The 15,424-nt window shown below is 51.4% G+C and overlaps 1 protein-coding gene across 1 annotated transcript in view; it reads right to left on the reverse strand.

The window, feature by feature from the left end:
- Positions 1 to 15,424, reverse strand: part of ARHGEF17 (Rho guanine nucleotide exchange factor 17) — a 247,429-nt gene that overhangs the window by 55,157 nt on the left and 176,848 nt on the right. Inside the window, exon 3 of the mRNA XM_039485741.1 lies at positions 12,904 to 13,086. Coding sequence (XP_039341675.1) covers positions 12,904 to 13,086 — 183 coding nt within the window. The remainder of the gene's footprint in view (positions 1 to 12,903; positions 13,087 to 15,424) is intronic.

Raw genomic sequence — 15,424 nt, forward strand, 5'->3', positions numbered from 1 at the left:
AACCTGGTAAAAGGGCACAGCGTGGGAGGAGATTCCAACTCTGCAATGAGAAGGTGATGTCGGACCTGTCTTAGTGGCAGTCATGAGCCAAACGAGGCCAAACTGGATTTTTGGGGCCAGATACCCCCAGACTAAGAAGCTGTCCAGAGAGTGGGAATGACTGTGATTACACTGCGGAGCGCTGTCTAGGTAACTTATCATCCCCGAGATGGCGAAGAAGTGTGGCAGTTAGTGGTGCCCGTGTCACTACACTGGCAAGTTTATGAAGCCAGGCATGATCATGGGCGGCATTCTGGAGGTAGGAGCACTCTTGAGGTGATGAGGTGAAACTGTTACTGGCCCATGATGGGTAATGACGTGCAATCGTAGATCCATCAGTGCAAACGGTATGCCCTAACCAAGGATGTGTTTCCACCCACCCAAGCCCTTTTGACCTGTACTAACATGACTGCTCCAATGGAGAGCCTAGTGATGGACTACACACGGCTACAGAGATCTTCAGAGGGGTATGAGAACGTACCGATTCTCACAGACATGTTTACCCAATTCACTGTCGCTGTTCCAATTAGAAACCAGACAGTGCGGACGATGGCCAAAGCCGTCATAAAACACTGTGTCGTGTACTATGTTTGTCTGGCATGATTACACTCGGATCAGGGGAGGAATTTTGAGTCAGAGGTGATATCTAAATTGTGCAAACTGTATGGCATAGCCAAAAGCTGAACAACACCCTGTGACCCGCAAGGAAACGCTCCATGCGAGAGGTTTAACTGGACAATGCATGACATCCTAAGAACACTCCCACCTGAAACGAAGAGCGCCTGGCTGGAACATCTCCCTGAGCTCGTGTTGGCTTATAACAGCCATGTCCATTCATCGATGGGTTATGCTCCTTTTTATCTCCTCTTCGGGAGAGATCCCAGGTTGCCATTAGATATTCTGAACAGAGAGGGCCCTGAGGAGGATGAGGTGACTAATTTTGATGACTGGGTAAGAGGTCACCATGACAGGCTGAAGTTGCTCTCAGTACAACTAAAGACACAACCCAACGTAGGAAAAGGACTTATGATCGCAAGTCCAGTGAGGCTCTCATCAGGCCTGGTGACCGTGTACTAGTTCATAACGATAGACGCAGGGGATGCAGTAAAATATAGAACAAGTGGGAACTGAATCCCCACATTAGTCACCTCACAACAATCCCTGCCAGTTTACACCATCCGGCCTGAATGAGGTGGTCCTGAGAGAGTAGTACATAGGGACTAGCTAAAACATTGCACTCTTAGCAGGGCCGGCCCACAACGTTTTGGCACCTGAGGAGGGGAGCTCAAATGACGCCCCCATGTCCCCTCGCTTGGGCCAAAACTTTGAAAGGTCTCAGTTCTGCCTTCTTCCTGTTCTACTCCTCTCATGGTACTGCTCTGCTACCTACCCCAATAAAGGAGAACTAACAATTTAAAATGCCTTGTTCAAAAATTTTAAGTAACACTTAACTTTCAAATGCCTGAACAGCAAATGTAACTTTTCTTGTCTGCTTAGTAAACACTGGCATTTTTATCTGTTTGAATAATCAAAGTGTTGCTTTCTGTGCCTTCTTGGTTGCAAAGATTTGAACTGCTTCCTGCTGTCTGGGCCAGCTCATACTCTATTGAGATGGTTGCAAGGCCGACCAGCCTCTCTTGTGTCATTGTGGAGCGTAGATGTGTTTTTATTAACATCAGCTTGGAGAAGCTGCGTTCTCCACTGGCAACTGTTACAGGAAGTGTTAGAAGTATGCACAGAGCAACAAAAGCGTTTGAAAAGAGGGTGGTCATCTTATTTGTGCACATATATTCCAGAACAGCCTTTGGAGTTGATCCTGCTGAAATGTATCTTGAGAGGGCTTTCAGTTCATCACCTAAATCACTCGCATCAATATCGCGCATGTCATCATGTGTCAACACTGTCTCTAGTGCCCTGCATTGCTGGTGTAGGTCTTCTTCAGGTATAGTGAGGAGTTTTGGAATATCATACAACATCCCAAATATACTGCTGTGTTCCTTGAGCTGCATGGAACGTTCTTCAACTGACTGTATTGCACAATCTAGCGCCTGGTTAAAAAATTGAACTTTGAACTGTTGTTTGGGGTCTCTTATGGGATTATCCCGTGCCTCGTAATCAAAATGTCTTCTTCTTCGGTGACTCTTGTATTCTTGAATGGGTGGGAAAACACCTTCAGTGTGAAGTTCCTTTGCTAACTTCTATGCACTCTTCAGAATGTTCTGAAATCCCTCATCTGACCGGTAAGACTGTAGGTATGATTTTGCTTTGTCCAGTTGTTCCATTGATCCAGATGTATCAAAGTCAACATCTTGGAGTCTCTTGCTTACAACATTTATTTCAAACAGTATGTCATGCCACAACACTAAGCCACACAGAAATTTGAAGTTATGTATGTTTCTGGTGATTCCATTTCCCTCTGCCACTGTTCTCCCACGAACAGTTCCTGTCAGAGCATTATCCTCCATAATGGCAGCTATGGAATCATCTATCTTCCATTCAGGCACTGCGGATGTTTGATAGGCTTTACTGTCCGCACTCGACTTTCCCATCGTGTGGCACTCAGTGGTTTCAGTGTCAGGGAGGATGTTCCCAAATGTTGCTTCAAAATTTGCCATCGATGAGTCGATGCAGAGAAAAATACATAGATGCTTTGAATTGCATTAAAAAATTCAGCAGCCTCACTAGAAGCTGATGCTGCATCACTGACCACCAAGTTCAATGAATGAGAACTGCATGGGACAAAAAAAGCTCGAGGGTTTAACTCTCAGATCCGTGTCTGCAGTCCTCTGTTCTTTCCTCTCATGCTGGCACCATTATCGTAGCCCTGACCTCTCATGTCAGCTATTGCAATTCCCGTATCTTCCAGCTTTTTAAGAGCACATTTGTCATACCAGCTCCTGTAGTATCATCAATGTCAATAAATTCTAGAAAATGCTCTCTGACAGTCACCACTGCAGGGATATTTTCACTAGGTTCTGTCATTGTTACAAAACGCACCATGAAAGTCATTTGTTCCATATGGCTGATGTCAGGTGTGCAGTCCAGAATAACAGAGTCATATCTTGCTGACTTCAGATCTGCCACAATCTTCTGTTTGACTTTTGTTGCCAGTAACTGTATGATCTCATTTTGAATTGTTTTTCCAAGGTAGTGATGTGTGTACATTTCTTGGGTGGTGACTCTTCTTAGATGCTCCTGGAGTACAGCATCAAACTCAGCCATGAGCTCCACAATTTTAAGGAAGTTTCCATTGTTTGGCACATACAGCTGATCTGAAGTGCCATGCAGTGCTAGGTTTTGGGTAGCAAGCATTCTCACAATGGCAATGAGCCTTTTCAGAACATTTTGCCAGTAAAGAGACTCTGATGCAATCTATGGTGGCCTTTAACCTTAGTCTCATCTCAAGCTCTTTCCACCTATAGAATGCTCTCTGGTGATTTGCTGCCTTCTCATGGCATGCCAGATTTCTAGCCAGATTTTTCCAGCCCTTTGTTCCTGTGGAACGCAATGTGGCTGGAACATTAGACTGGAAGAGTTTGCAACAAAAACAGTGTGTAGCATTCTAGGTTTTTGAGGACATAAGCCATGGCCTCTCCACTTTGTCACCATTGGGGATTTCACGCCAGTAATGTGCTGGATGGAAACTTCTATTTTCATTGTCTTTGGGGAACATGAAGTTTTTCACTTGCTGTGGCCCATGCAGTACAAGGAAGTCCCGCAGGCTACTGCTCAAGTGAGTCCACAGTCCTGGGATCATCTAGACTTAAGGAACTAAACTCAGCAGCAGCTGTTTCTTGCGCCTCCTCTACACTCTTCTCTGATCTACACTTTTCTGCAGGAATGTGCATGGCTACATCCATTTGAGATGGAGATATGGATGCTGCAGTAGCTGCCAGGTCACCTGCACTCTGACTAACTGAAAGATCAGGCATCTCCTCACCACTCACATCCTCACTGGGGCCGGAAGGCTCACTGTGAACATTTGTGTCTATGTATCTCAGGAGAGCTCCTTCCTGCTTGGATAGAAAAGCTTCCTTTGCCTTCTTTCTTTTTCTGAATGCTGCCCCAGAGGGGCGTTTTCTTCTTTCACTCATGACTGCTGTTCTGTGCCAGCTATAGTGGCTCTCAACACTCAATTGAAGGGGACAAATAAGCAGGCTGGTAGCAGGGCCTGAGTGAGGGAAGATATCGGTGTCTTAAGGGCCTAACTGGCTCCTACTACTTCAGTTTACTGCCTGTTCTCCTCAAGTGGCTTCAGGGAAGCAGCAGGAAACAGGAACCTCCCTGAGAAGCTGGTGTTAATTGGTCCAGGCTCCTGGGGGTGCTAGAGAGGTACATGAGGCTCCTCCTCCTCTCTCTCCCTGCAGCTTCTGCTGCTTTCTGTTATTCCCTCTCACCTTTTCTCCTGCCTGCCTGTAATGTCTCTTGTGCCCTCCTTCCTCCAGCACAGCACTCCTCCATCTCTGTGCATCTAGAGCAGAGAGAATACAGATGCACCAGCAGCAGACACAATTTTCTACACTCTGGGTCCTAGTGGCGCCCCCCCACATCTGGCACCTGAGGTGGCCACCTCAGTTTGCCTCATGGTGAGGCCAGCCCTGACTCTTAGTCTGATCAGGGACCATAGGGGGCACAGATCAGCATATCTTCAGAAGACTGAAACCAATGCGGGGGATGGGTTCTAGTCCCACAAACCAAAAATCGAGGGGACCAAAGTGGGGGAATGGCCAGATCCCTCAAACTGACCCAGTGTTACCCAAGGGCAGGAGAATAGATAATATGGGTGATGAACCACCAGTCTTAAGAAGGTCCCAGAGGGGCTAGTAAGAGTGTACCGCCTGTTAAACTCAGAGGTGCTCGTTACTGGTTCTATGTAGTGTTTTAATGAATATTAGCATGTATCGTATAAAGAAGTGGACATCAAACGTTAAATGTGCTCAATGTTCTTTCATTAATTGTTAATGATTTTTATATAACATGATGCTGGTGAATATTGTTGCTATGGGACCTGGATGTGCTGGTGTGAACATTCTGGCTGTGGCAGAATTTTAGCAAGGGGGAATGTAAGGGGACTGTTGGCCTCTTACTGAAACTTTGTGGGCTTTTTTGCTTGGCTAGCTGCCAGTACCAAAAGAAAGGGGAAGGGCCGATGAGAAATCAAGACCCTGAGACTGATAGTCCCCAGGGCCAATGGGGAGAGGCCAACGCACCAACGTCTGCCTGATTGACAGAGCAGACAGGCTAATGAGGGAGTCAAGAGCACGGGGTCCCCACCTCTGTGTGAGCTGGGCAGAGCTAAGGAGACAGCAGCAGCCAGAGCCAGAAGGGCCAGAGGAGCAGCAGCAGCGCTGAGGCAGAGTGGAGCTGGAGCTGAGGCAGAGTGGTGGAGCTGGAGCTGGACTGGAGCAGTCCGAAGCCGGGTGCTATGAGCAGCTGGGGAGAGCGAGGGGGACCCTGGGCAGCGGGTTCAGTGCAGGGAGACGTTCCCAGCCAAACGGTATGGCAGGCTGGACTCGAAGGGGGATCGTAACCCCAACCGGGCGGGGGTGATGCTGGAAAGAAGGGTCCTGCTTCTTAGAGCCTGAGGGCGTGTGGCCACTGCCAGAGCAAGTGTCCGACCCGCAGCGTCCCTGCAGCACGGCCAAGCCTGGGTAGGAGGCCTGGGATGTGTGAGGAACAGACTGTGAACTGCCCTTACAGAGACGCTGGTTATGATGTGTCCATGCCACAGAGCAGGGTGACGTGTTTTCCTTTAACCTTTCCCATTTTTTTAAATTGGTTGTTGTTTAATAAATTGTATTTGCTTTGAACTATATGCAACGATCAGTGGGTCAGGGAAGCATCCAGTGCGGAGAGAGCACCCCGGAGTGGGGACACCCTAGCCCCTGTCCTAGTGACCACAAAAAGCTTGTTGGGGGTCGAGCCCCCCAGGAATCCTGGGCCTAGCCTTGTTGGGGTTACGAGGACTCTGCCACACAGGAGAGCAGAAGGAAAGTCCTCGAGGTCAGGCAGACCTCTGCATAAAGGGAGAGGGAGCGAGGACTCAGATCCTTTCGCTAGCCAGGAAAAGTTCCTCACAATAGCAGGATCCACATCTCCGAGACCTGACCCTTAATCGCAAGTCCATCCTTCCCTGCCTTGCAGTATCATTCACATCTGAAAAAGCAACATTACAAATGTGTGTTCTCCTTTAAACACCCCAGCTCTTTGCCTCTGTACCTGCTTACCCTGGGCAACGATGCTGCACTCTGATAACACAAAATATGGTGGTAGTAGCTCGAGTAAATTACACACATATACATCTTGGGCTCCGGAGTACTACAGCCTAGTGGGAACATCTGTCGTGCAGCTGGCCTGCTTCCGCTCCCCGGAGCAAGAGCTACCTCCTGGCAAGGAGCCGTGCAGCGTTTCTCTCCTCCCTGGCTCAAATGCAGCTTGATTTTAAACAGCATCAGAGCAGGTGGCCAGGAGATGTTCCGAAGTCTAGCGCTGGCTCGACCGAGGCAACCCTTAACACTGTGTGGATTCCATCTGGCCCAAGCAGCGTGGCTTTAAACAGCCCACAGTGGCCACAAGCTCAATTGGCTCCTGGCTCCAGCATGGCCCTGCCCCTGCCAAAATCAAGGAGAAGGCTGAAAAAGGGATTGGGTGTGGGAGGGAGCACTAGGCCTGGTTTGCCTCTTGTGTGTGCCATCCCATTACCACTCCTTCCCAGCACTGGCATCGCTTCCTCGAGGCGGGGCTTGGAGCAAGAGCCTTTATACAGCTCCCTTCATCCAAACACCCCTCCATCCCCCAGCACTTTGCTTCTTCACTTCAACTGCAGAGGGAATTCAGAGAACGTCTTCAGCAAAAGCTGGATCTTGGCCAGGATACCCGGGTTAATATCTCCACAAAGAGTCAGGAGCTGGGGTTCTAGATCTTATTGCAAATACCAGCCCCTGCTTTGTCCCCTGTGTCGTCAGTCACACCTGATCAGAGTGAGTATAGAACACTACCAGACCATAGCGACAGGACCAGAACCTCAGCCCAGCTCCACGGCCTTCAATTCAAGGATCCTGTTATGGGTCAAATCTTCAGCCGGAAGTCGAGCCAGTGCCACTGGCTTCAGTTCAGCTGCAGCAAGGGACACTGGCTGTGGAACGGGCCATGGAGTGTTTTGCACCCATTCTGCACAGATGTAATTGGCAGTACAGGGTGCAGGGCGGTGGAAAAAGCAGCCCAGCTCATGCAGTAACACAGCTCCCTGGACGCTGGTTTACTATTAACATTCTGCGGCACTTGGCTTTCCGCTTAAAGGTTCCCCACCCTAGCCCTTGAACAGAGCCTGCTTAGCTTAGGAAAGACGGGAAGAGAAACCAAAGTCCCATGTGGACTGTGACAGGAGGTAAGCCTAGACAAACCTGAATGCTCCCTTGTGTGTACACACACTGGCAGCTGCCTCATGCCCTGGGCTCCCTCTAACCCAGAGAACAGCTCATCAGCCCCCTCCCAATGATACTCCAGCCTGACAGATTGCACACCACCATCACTGTGATTCATGCCGTCGCTGAGATCGTGAAGGGAATGAGCCATAAATCCATGCGGTATCTTCACTCCCTTTCTAGTGATGCTGTGATCGCCCATTCAGGCCTTGCGGATGCTTCCTAGATGCTTTCTCCAAGGTCTGCTCGAAAACAGTTTTGGGAACTTTGTAACATTCCTGCCCGAGGCTGGGCGCTGAGCAGCAGCCAGACTGCTCCAAGGCCATAGATCGATATCTGCTGTTGGTTTTAGCTTGTGCAAAATGAAAGATCAGGAACCGAGAATCCTTCAAAATAGAGACGAGGCACATAGCACAGTCTGATGGCACCACTGCCCTAGTGACAAGGGCACCGGGGCCAGAAATTATGTTTCTAGAGCTGCTGGCCTTTGCTTTCTGAGCAGCCTCTCACTTTTTCTGGGTTGGGAGGTAATCAATATGCTCAAGGGGCTGGTTATTAATGATGAAAGACCTTGTTTGACGTCAGCATTAAAGTATGTATTTAAAAGACGATTCCCCTTTCAAAATCACAATCCCCACAAGAATCCTTAGCACACTGCATCTTTAAAATGCTGTACAAACACCAGCTAATTAATCCGAACCACCATGGGATGGAGGCATTCAGCACCCCAGCACCCACACACGCGCACCTCCAAGATGCCAACACCACACACACATCCCAGGGCAGAATCTCAGCTGGAGTGAAGTGGGAAAGCTCCGCTGACTACAATGGCATTATGCCTGTTGACACCAGTTGAGGTTGCAGATTAAAGCCACCAACCCACCAAACCCTGATATGTATCTAGGAACACATCCTCATTCACATAAGCAACCACAGAGTTTCAGGTCAGAAGGGACCACCAGATCATCCGTCTGATCTCCTAACCCAGGCCACTAACCACCACCCAACAGACACACACCAAGCCCTGCAACCGAATTAGACCAAAGTATTACAGCCCTCAGGAGACTGAAGTATTGTGTGCCACAGGCAGTGAACAGGAGGGACCAAGTTGCATCAATGCCTGAGGCCCCTTTGTGACAGGGTGCCCCCATTTTAGGCTCCGTTGTCTTGGCACACTATCCTTTTGGAAGAGAAGACCAATCCGTTTGGACCTCTATGGGTTGCCTTGAGAGACCTTCTAGGATCTGCTGGTGGAACCAGCGAGACTTGGTCCTCCAGCAGCTAGAAAAGCCGGGACCAGGCAGAGGCCAATCAAATGCATGCCCTGCCTCAGGTGTGTCTGGGACATTTTCCAACACACCTGTGAATGCACACCCACTGCTGCTTAGAACGTCTGCAATGCTAACACTGTCATGCCTCCAAGTCACTACTGTCTGGCCCTGTGGTGAACTGAGCCTCCTGCTCTTAGGCTAAACTCTAGATTTTATAAACTCTCCCACTCCCCACTCCCACCTGTCTGTTTCATCCACCTGTTGTGTGCTGTCTGATGTCTTCTTCTTTCCACTGTTTGTACAGCACCTAGCACAAGTGGGGCCTGATCCTTCCTTAGAGCTCGTAGGCACTGTGGGGATATAAATACTAGCAAAGAAAAGGCTCCACACTTGTGTAGTAGACACACACCACACTCCAACTTGTTCACATCTTCGCATAAGCACTACCATGTGCATGCCAACAGCTCTGAACACACACGGCATTGCCCTTGAACACACACCTACACGCAAAACACAACTCTTCTGCTACACAAACACGAGCAAAATCAGACTCCCCCCAAACACCCACTGGCACATACGCCTCACCCAATCCGGAACGCCTGCGCAGCACCACAACTCACAGGGCAGAATTATAAGCAGTGAAGGTCACCTTGGACTTCCCACCTCAACTGTGCTACGTTCACTGCAGTGACTAGCCATGTGCTGGGAGGAGATGGTGAAAAATGAACACCCCAAGCCTCCCTGTGATGGTCGCCAGCAGCGTTCCTGTCTTGAGAGCCACAGGCAATCTCGCCAGCCACTGCACCACCTGTATCACACTAATCAAGGCATCTGTCATCTGGGCCATGTTTATTACTGAGGTGACACTGCCACAGGGCTCCAGCAGGGCCACTCGGGGTGGGGGGGGGCAAGTGGGGCAATTTGCCCCAGACCCCAGGCTCCCACGAGAGTTTTCAGGGGCCCCCATGAGAGTTTTCGGCCGGTCTTTGGTGGCAGGTCCTTCAGTGCCACCGAACACACCTGGATCGAGTGAAGGACCCGCTGCCAAAGAGCTGGAGCTTCTTCTGCTCCGGGTCTTCGGCAGCAATTCAGTGGCGAGGGCTCCTTCTGCTCTGGGTCTTCGATGGCAATTTGGCAGCGAGGGCTCCTTCCGCTCGGGGTCTTTGGCGGCAATTCGGCGGCGGGTCCTTCACTTGCTCCGGAACCTGCCACCGAAGTGCCCCGAAGACCCGGAGCGGAAGGAGCCCCACCGCTGAAGACCCCAGGCCCCCTGAATCCTCTGGGCAGCCCTGCCCCAGCTGAGCCAGCTTGTTCTGCCTTGAACTTGTCTCGTTCTCCTTTATTACTGAATGGTGTCTCCCCGGTCCTGTGCTGCACAATCCTCCACCATCATCTCCAGCTAAACAGCAGAGCTCTGTGAAAGCCCCGTGGCATCATGCAGTTCATTAGGTGAGAGGCTAGGATGCCAGCACCAGTCTGGTTTCCATTTTAATTGCCAGGGACAGAGTGTGCATTAAACCCAGCTTGATTGAATCATTAGAGTCTGCTTGTCCCTGCTCATTTATCAGACAGGCAGCTGCTGTGGGAGTCAGGCAGGGGCTGCACAGGTCCCTGTGCCCCAGCCGTGGGGCCAGTGGGAAGGGAACGCCGTGTGAAGAGGCTGACTTGGAAATGTTCGGGATGGCACAGGGCTGTGTGTAACCCATGCTGGGACTGTGCAGAGACCCCCCCGTCCCCTTGTCCAGCCTGCTGCCTCGTCCTTGCTCCGTGCTGGGCTCCCTTTGGAAGGATAGCGCTCGTGCACTCCAGTCACAGCTGCTCGGTTCCCAGCGTCCCTTCCCGAAACAATGGTAACAATCTGGTGACGGAGGTGTTGTGTTCTCCCTTCCAGTCTTAAGGCTCTCTGAATTACCGGGCTTTGTCATCTGTACTGCGGCAGCGCTGAGAGGGCCCACATGGAGATCAGGGCCTCACTGTGCTGGGAGCTGTACATCCACATCACGAGAAGAGAGAAAGACCCTGCCCCAAAGAGTTTGCAGTCTAGCCAGACAGGCCACCCCCTCACAGTGGGGCGTGCCAGCAGGGTCTGTCACTGCCGAATCTTTCTGGGAGGCCGCACCGCTGCTCCAGCAGCACTACCTTTGGGGTGAGGCACTAGTGCCCAGCCTACCCAGATGGCACCAGGATTGGCAATAAGCCCCTGGTGCCGCCTGCACACATCTCTGCTGCCAGGCAGCAGTTGCCGTGCAAAGAGGCTTCTGTGGGAATGATCTGTCTCACCAGCCTGTGCGTGGAAGCAGCAGTGCAGTGTGCTGCACTCAGGAAGATCAGGATTCAGGACCAAGGCTTGGTACCGTCCTCCTCAGGCTGGCCCAGAGTCACAGATTCCAAGGCCAGAAGGGAACCCCGCGATCTTTTGGTCTGACCTCTGGCAGAACACAGGCCACAGAACTCTAGACGCCATGGAAGCCCTGTGGTGGAGAGCGCCTCCTGCTGATCTGTACCAAGCCCTGCAGGGTGACCCCTGCTGGGACTCTGGAGCAGTGGTTCTCAAACTTATTTGATTCCACCCCTCCTTCTTTATGTCTGCAGCTGTTTACGTCCCTGAAGTACATATACCGCTGCTCAGCTGTGAAGGCAGACTTCGGTCAGCAGGGAGTCTATCACCAGGAGGCAGGGGGAGGAACTCAGGCCTGCCTGGACTAGAGTTCATTGGCAAAGAATGTCCCACGTCTGGTGACCCCGATGCAGCGCGACCAGCTGGTGCTAGCAGTAGCAGGAGTCCTGTTGACACAAGGGCTTGCATTGTTTCCTCCCCTGGAGGAGCTTGTCTGGGTTAGCCAGGGTGGGGAAGTTTTGCCACTAAATACAAGTGTAGATTAGGGTGACCAGATAGCAAGTGTGAAAAACTGGGACGGGGTGGAAATTGGGATGGGAGTGGGGGGTTAATAGGCACCTATATAAGACAAAGCCTCGAAGATTGGGACTGTCCCTATACAACTGGGACATCTGGGGCTCTCAGGACTCTCCTGGAGAAACCACCAAACCTTGTGCGCCAAACCGTGATCTCAGATGCTGTCCGTTTTATTTCTGACGAGGCTTGGCATTTCTGGGGCGCTGCACAGAGCACATCACAAAAGCTAAGTAAGCCTGACCACCCTCTGAGAGCTGGGAGTTATCCTCCCCAGCTTACAGAGGAGACACCAGGAAGGTAAGTGGCTTTCTCAGGGCCAAATGGCTGGCCAGTGGCGGAGCTGGGATTAGAACTAGGGTCCTAACTTCCCCTGCCACATGTCCTTTTCTGAGGCTAGAGAAGAAGCAGGAGCAAGACTCTAGAAAAGGCACCTTCGAACTCACTGGACCTGCTCTCAGGGGTGTGGGTGTTGGTGTGTCCTTGAGGCCTGCCTGCTCGTGGTCAAGACAAACTGGATTCTGTTCTGCCTAGCGCCTCGCCAACCACGCTGTCAGCTAACTTCTGATGGGGGCTCTTCATTCCAGGGGGTGAGATCAGAGGCAGCCTGGCTGGATTTTTCACATCTAAGGTGGGCTGGTAGGGCTCAGAAAAACCATTTTTGGTTTTTGGCCTGGGGAACGGAGCCATCTTGATCTGGAGTCACCGGGCCAGATCCTGATCTCAGTTCCACCAGCGCAAGCCCGGAGCCGCAGCAGGGAAGGCGAGCAGGATCTGGCCCATTACAAGAGAATGCCAAGTTTCAGCCTCCTAATGTCATTTCTAAAGAGGTGCCAGATTGTGCAACTGTTACTCATGATGGGGAGCATTTACCCAGCCAGGCAGCAATGAAGTCCGGACAGGCACAGCTCACCACCATGCGCAAGAGCGACGCAATCTGCACTTGGCACTCTTGCCTGGGCTTCCTGCTCTTATTAAGAGCTTTACTGCTCCATGGTTCCGTCCATTTATAGGCACAGTGGTTAGTTTATGTTACCCATGCCCAGATCATCAAATAATGACTCACTTCCATATCTGGCACAGGGCTGACCTTCCCCGTGTCCTGTGGATTAAAGTTACCCTGGACAAGTTAATATGGATTCTTGTCATTGGCACACAGGTCCCCATCCTTCGGCTGAAGTCAATGTGAACCTTGCCCAGCAAGGGCCCCAGGTGCCGTAACGCAGGGTATGTGTGGGGGGAGGTTTGCTGCACTTACAGATTGTACCAGGACGTCTCCCACTTTCTGCTTCTCATGCCAGTTCTGCACACAGTTGTGGACCTGCTCCAGGAATTGCTCGTGGTGCTCCAGCAACTCGGGGATCTGGTCGAATATCTCGTCCACCAAGGACGGGTCGCAGAGGATCGAGTTTTCTGGCTGCTTCAAGGGCTTCATGTAACCCTACAAAAATAATAATAATAAAAAAAATATCAAATCATCCCATCGGCGGAGTCAGGGACAGGATGGAGTCTAAGGGCACCTACCCTCCTCAAGCTACTCTATGGGGTTCATCAAACTAGTGTGGATTAAAGAAATCACTGCCCCCCTGTAATTAAAACCCATTCTTGCCCCCCAAGAGTGAGTCATAGCAAAGGGAAGCACCTGTGCCTCAGTTTCCCCACCTGTAAATGGGATAATAATTACTCATCTATGCAGAGTATTCTGCGATCCTTACTGGAAAGGTTATAAGGTGGTTTTTAACAGCGGTGTGTTTCAGCTGGTTTGCAACCCCAGCTGTTTACAAGTTTAATCTATCAAGTGAGAGCTACATTTCCGTAAAAATCTCCCCTCGCCGTTCCACGGCTGTAATCTAGCCAGAACTTCCAGCACAACCCAATGATGGCGCTTGCTTACAAGAGACTCCATGTAAACTACCCACAGAGACAAAGTACAAAGGAAATGTGCTCAGAGTCTATGGGCTTTGCAGTCACTCGCAGTCCAAGGGATGCTCATGAAACAAGTCAACTGTGCCGCGGAACAAATGAAATGCTCTCGCGGCTTAGCCTACCACTCCTGCCCCACCTCTCTCCTTTCCCACCCCAAGTGGCCGGGTCCACCCTCAGCACCTCTCAATAGCGCCGAGGGTCCGGGGAAGCGACGGAATCAATGGGGTGCTGTTTACAACAGTCCAACTGGTGAGAGTTTGGGATGGCTGCATGGCACGCTGCTCCTGCCTGGTTCATTGGAGGTGCCGCAGTCCAGCATCCGTGGCCTAATCTGATGGCCGCTCGGTGCTGCACATGAAGGGCCTGATCCTGAGATATCACTGGGGGCTGAGGGCACACTGCAACTTACAGGATCAGGCCCTCACACGGCACTTGACGGACTGAGGCCCTGCCCCTGCTGAAGTCCATGGAAGTCTTGCCATTGACGTCAGTGGTAGCGGGATGCAGGTATTCAGGAAAGCCTTGTAGTCAATGGGAGATGCAGCCTGGAGTGCGCAGCTCTCAGGATCTGCTCTACAGGGTAAAGGCACTTACCCCATCCACACAGGCTCGGGGTATGTCTACACTGCAATGTAAGCCTCAGCTTAGTGGAACTTGAGTCAGTGGACCCTGGGTTAGAGAACCCAGGGCTTGAGCATCTACACTGACTGTCAACCCAAGGTCAAGAATTTTCTAACCCGGACCCGAAACCAGGGCTCCGGCGTCCGCACTGCAAAAGGCAGGCTTGAGTCCAACCAGCCACCTCCCAGACTTCCTAGCGCTCTCCTGAAGTGTGGCCTTTCTAGCCCTTGGTTCGTGGTGCAGCCTAGGAAAACTTGACTGTCCACCAAATTGGACTGTCCAGAGGACAAAGAACTTTGGCCTGTGTGATACTTTTGGTGGAGTCCCAGAGCATGAGTCTGCTGGGGCTGTGTCTGCACTGCAAAGCAACAGGGCTTAACCCCTGGGTCCTGGCTTAACTCAGGCTCAGACCCTCATCCCCAGGGGGCCTAGGACTCTGGGTTAGTGTGATTTGTGTGTAGATGGAAAGGGGATCAGGCCTGAGCTTGAGTCGGAACCCTGGGCTTACACGGCAGTGTAGACATCCCCTTATGGACTAAGGCCTGGATCACAGCCCACTGACATCTGTGGGAGTCTTTCCACTGACTGGTGTGGGCTGTGGATCAGGCCCTAAGCCGGACAAGACAACAGATGGAGCAGCAGGTGAGCAGTCTACTGGCGTGAGGAGGACAGGGCGGGAAGGAGAGGGGGTAGATGATGCCTGGCTCAGGGGTCAGCAGGGCAGAAGTTCAAAGCCGGCAGTGGGAGGGCAGTCAGATGAGAGGATTGTGGAGGGGTGGGGGAGGTGCTGAGAGCAAAGATGGAGGCGGGGAGTTGATGGTGAAGAGCTTGTTGGGTCTTGTCGCAGCTCCTCACCTCGGGAGCCAGGCTGAGGACAGTTCCTTGAGGCGGGGGACACTGACTCTCTGTGCTGTACAGCACCGAGCACATTACCCATGCTCACCAAATAAACCACCCCCTCAAAAATCTGAACTCCCTCATACACGTTGTGGGGGGGATGGGGACTGTGAATTCCAGACTGGAACCCAAATCCCAGTTTCAGGATGACAGCCTCTCCTACCTTCCTGACGAGTCGAACCAGAACGCCAGATCACCACACCCTCAAACCTAGTGGCGGGTTTGAAATCCAGACTCAAACCCAGATCCAGGTTTTGCAGCTTGGCTCCAACCTCTAGTTCAGAGAGGTGGCCAGTCTGTCAGCCGACACCAGCAGGACTTCTCATGTATACCAT

This window comes from Mauremys reevesii, linkage group 1, assembly GCF_016161935.1.
Source record: "Mauremys reevesii isolate NIE-2019 linkage group 1, ASM1616193v1, whole genome shotgun sequence".
In the NCBI taxonomy this organism is placed as follows: Eukaryota; Metazoa; Chordata; order Testudines; family Geoemydidae; genus Mauremys; species Mauremys reevesii.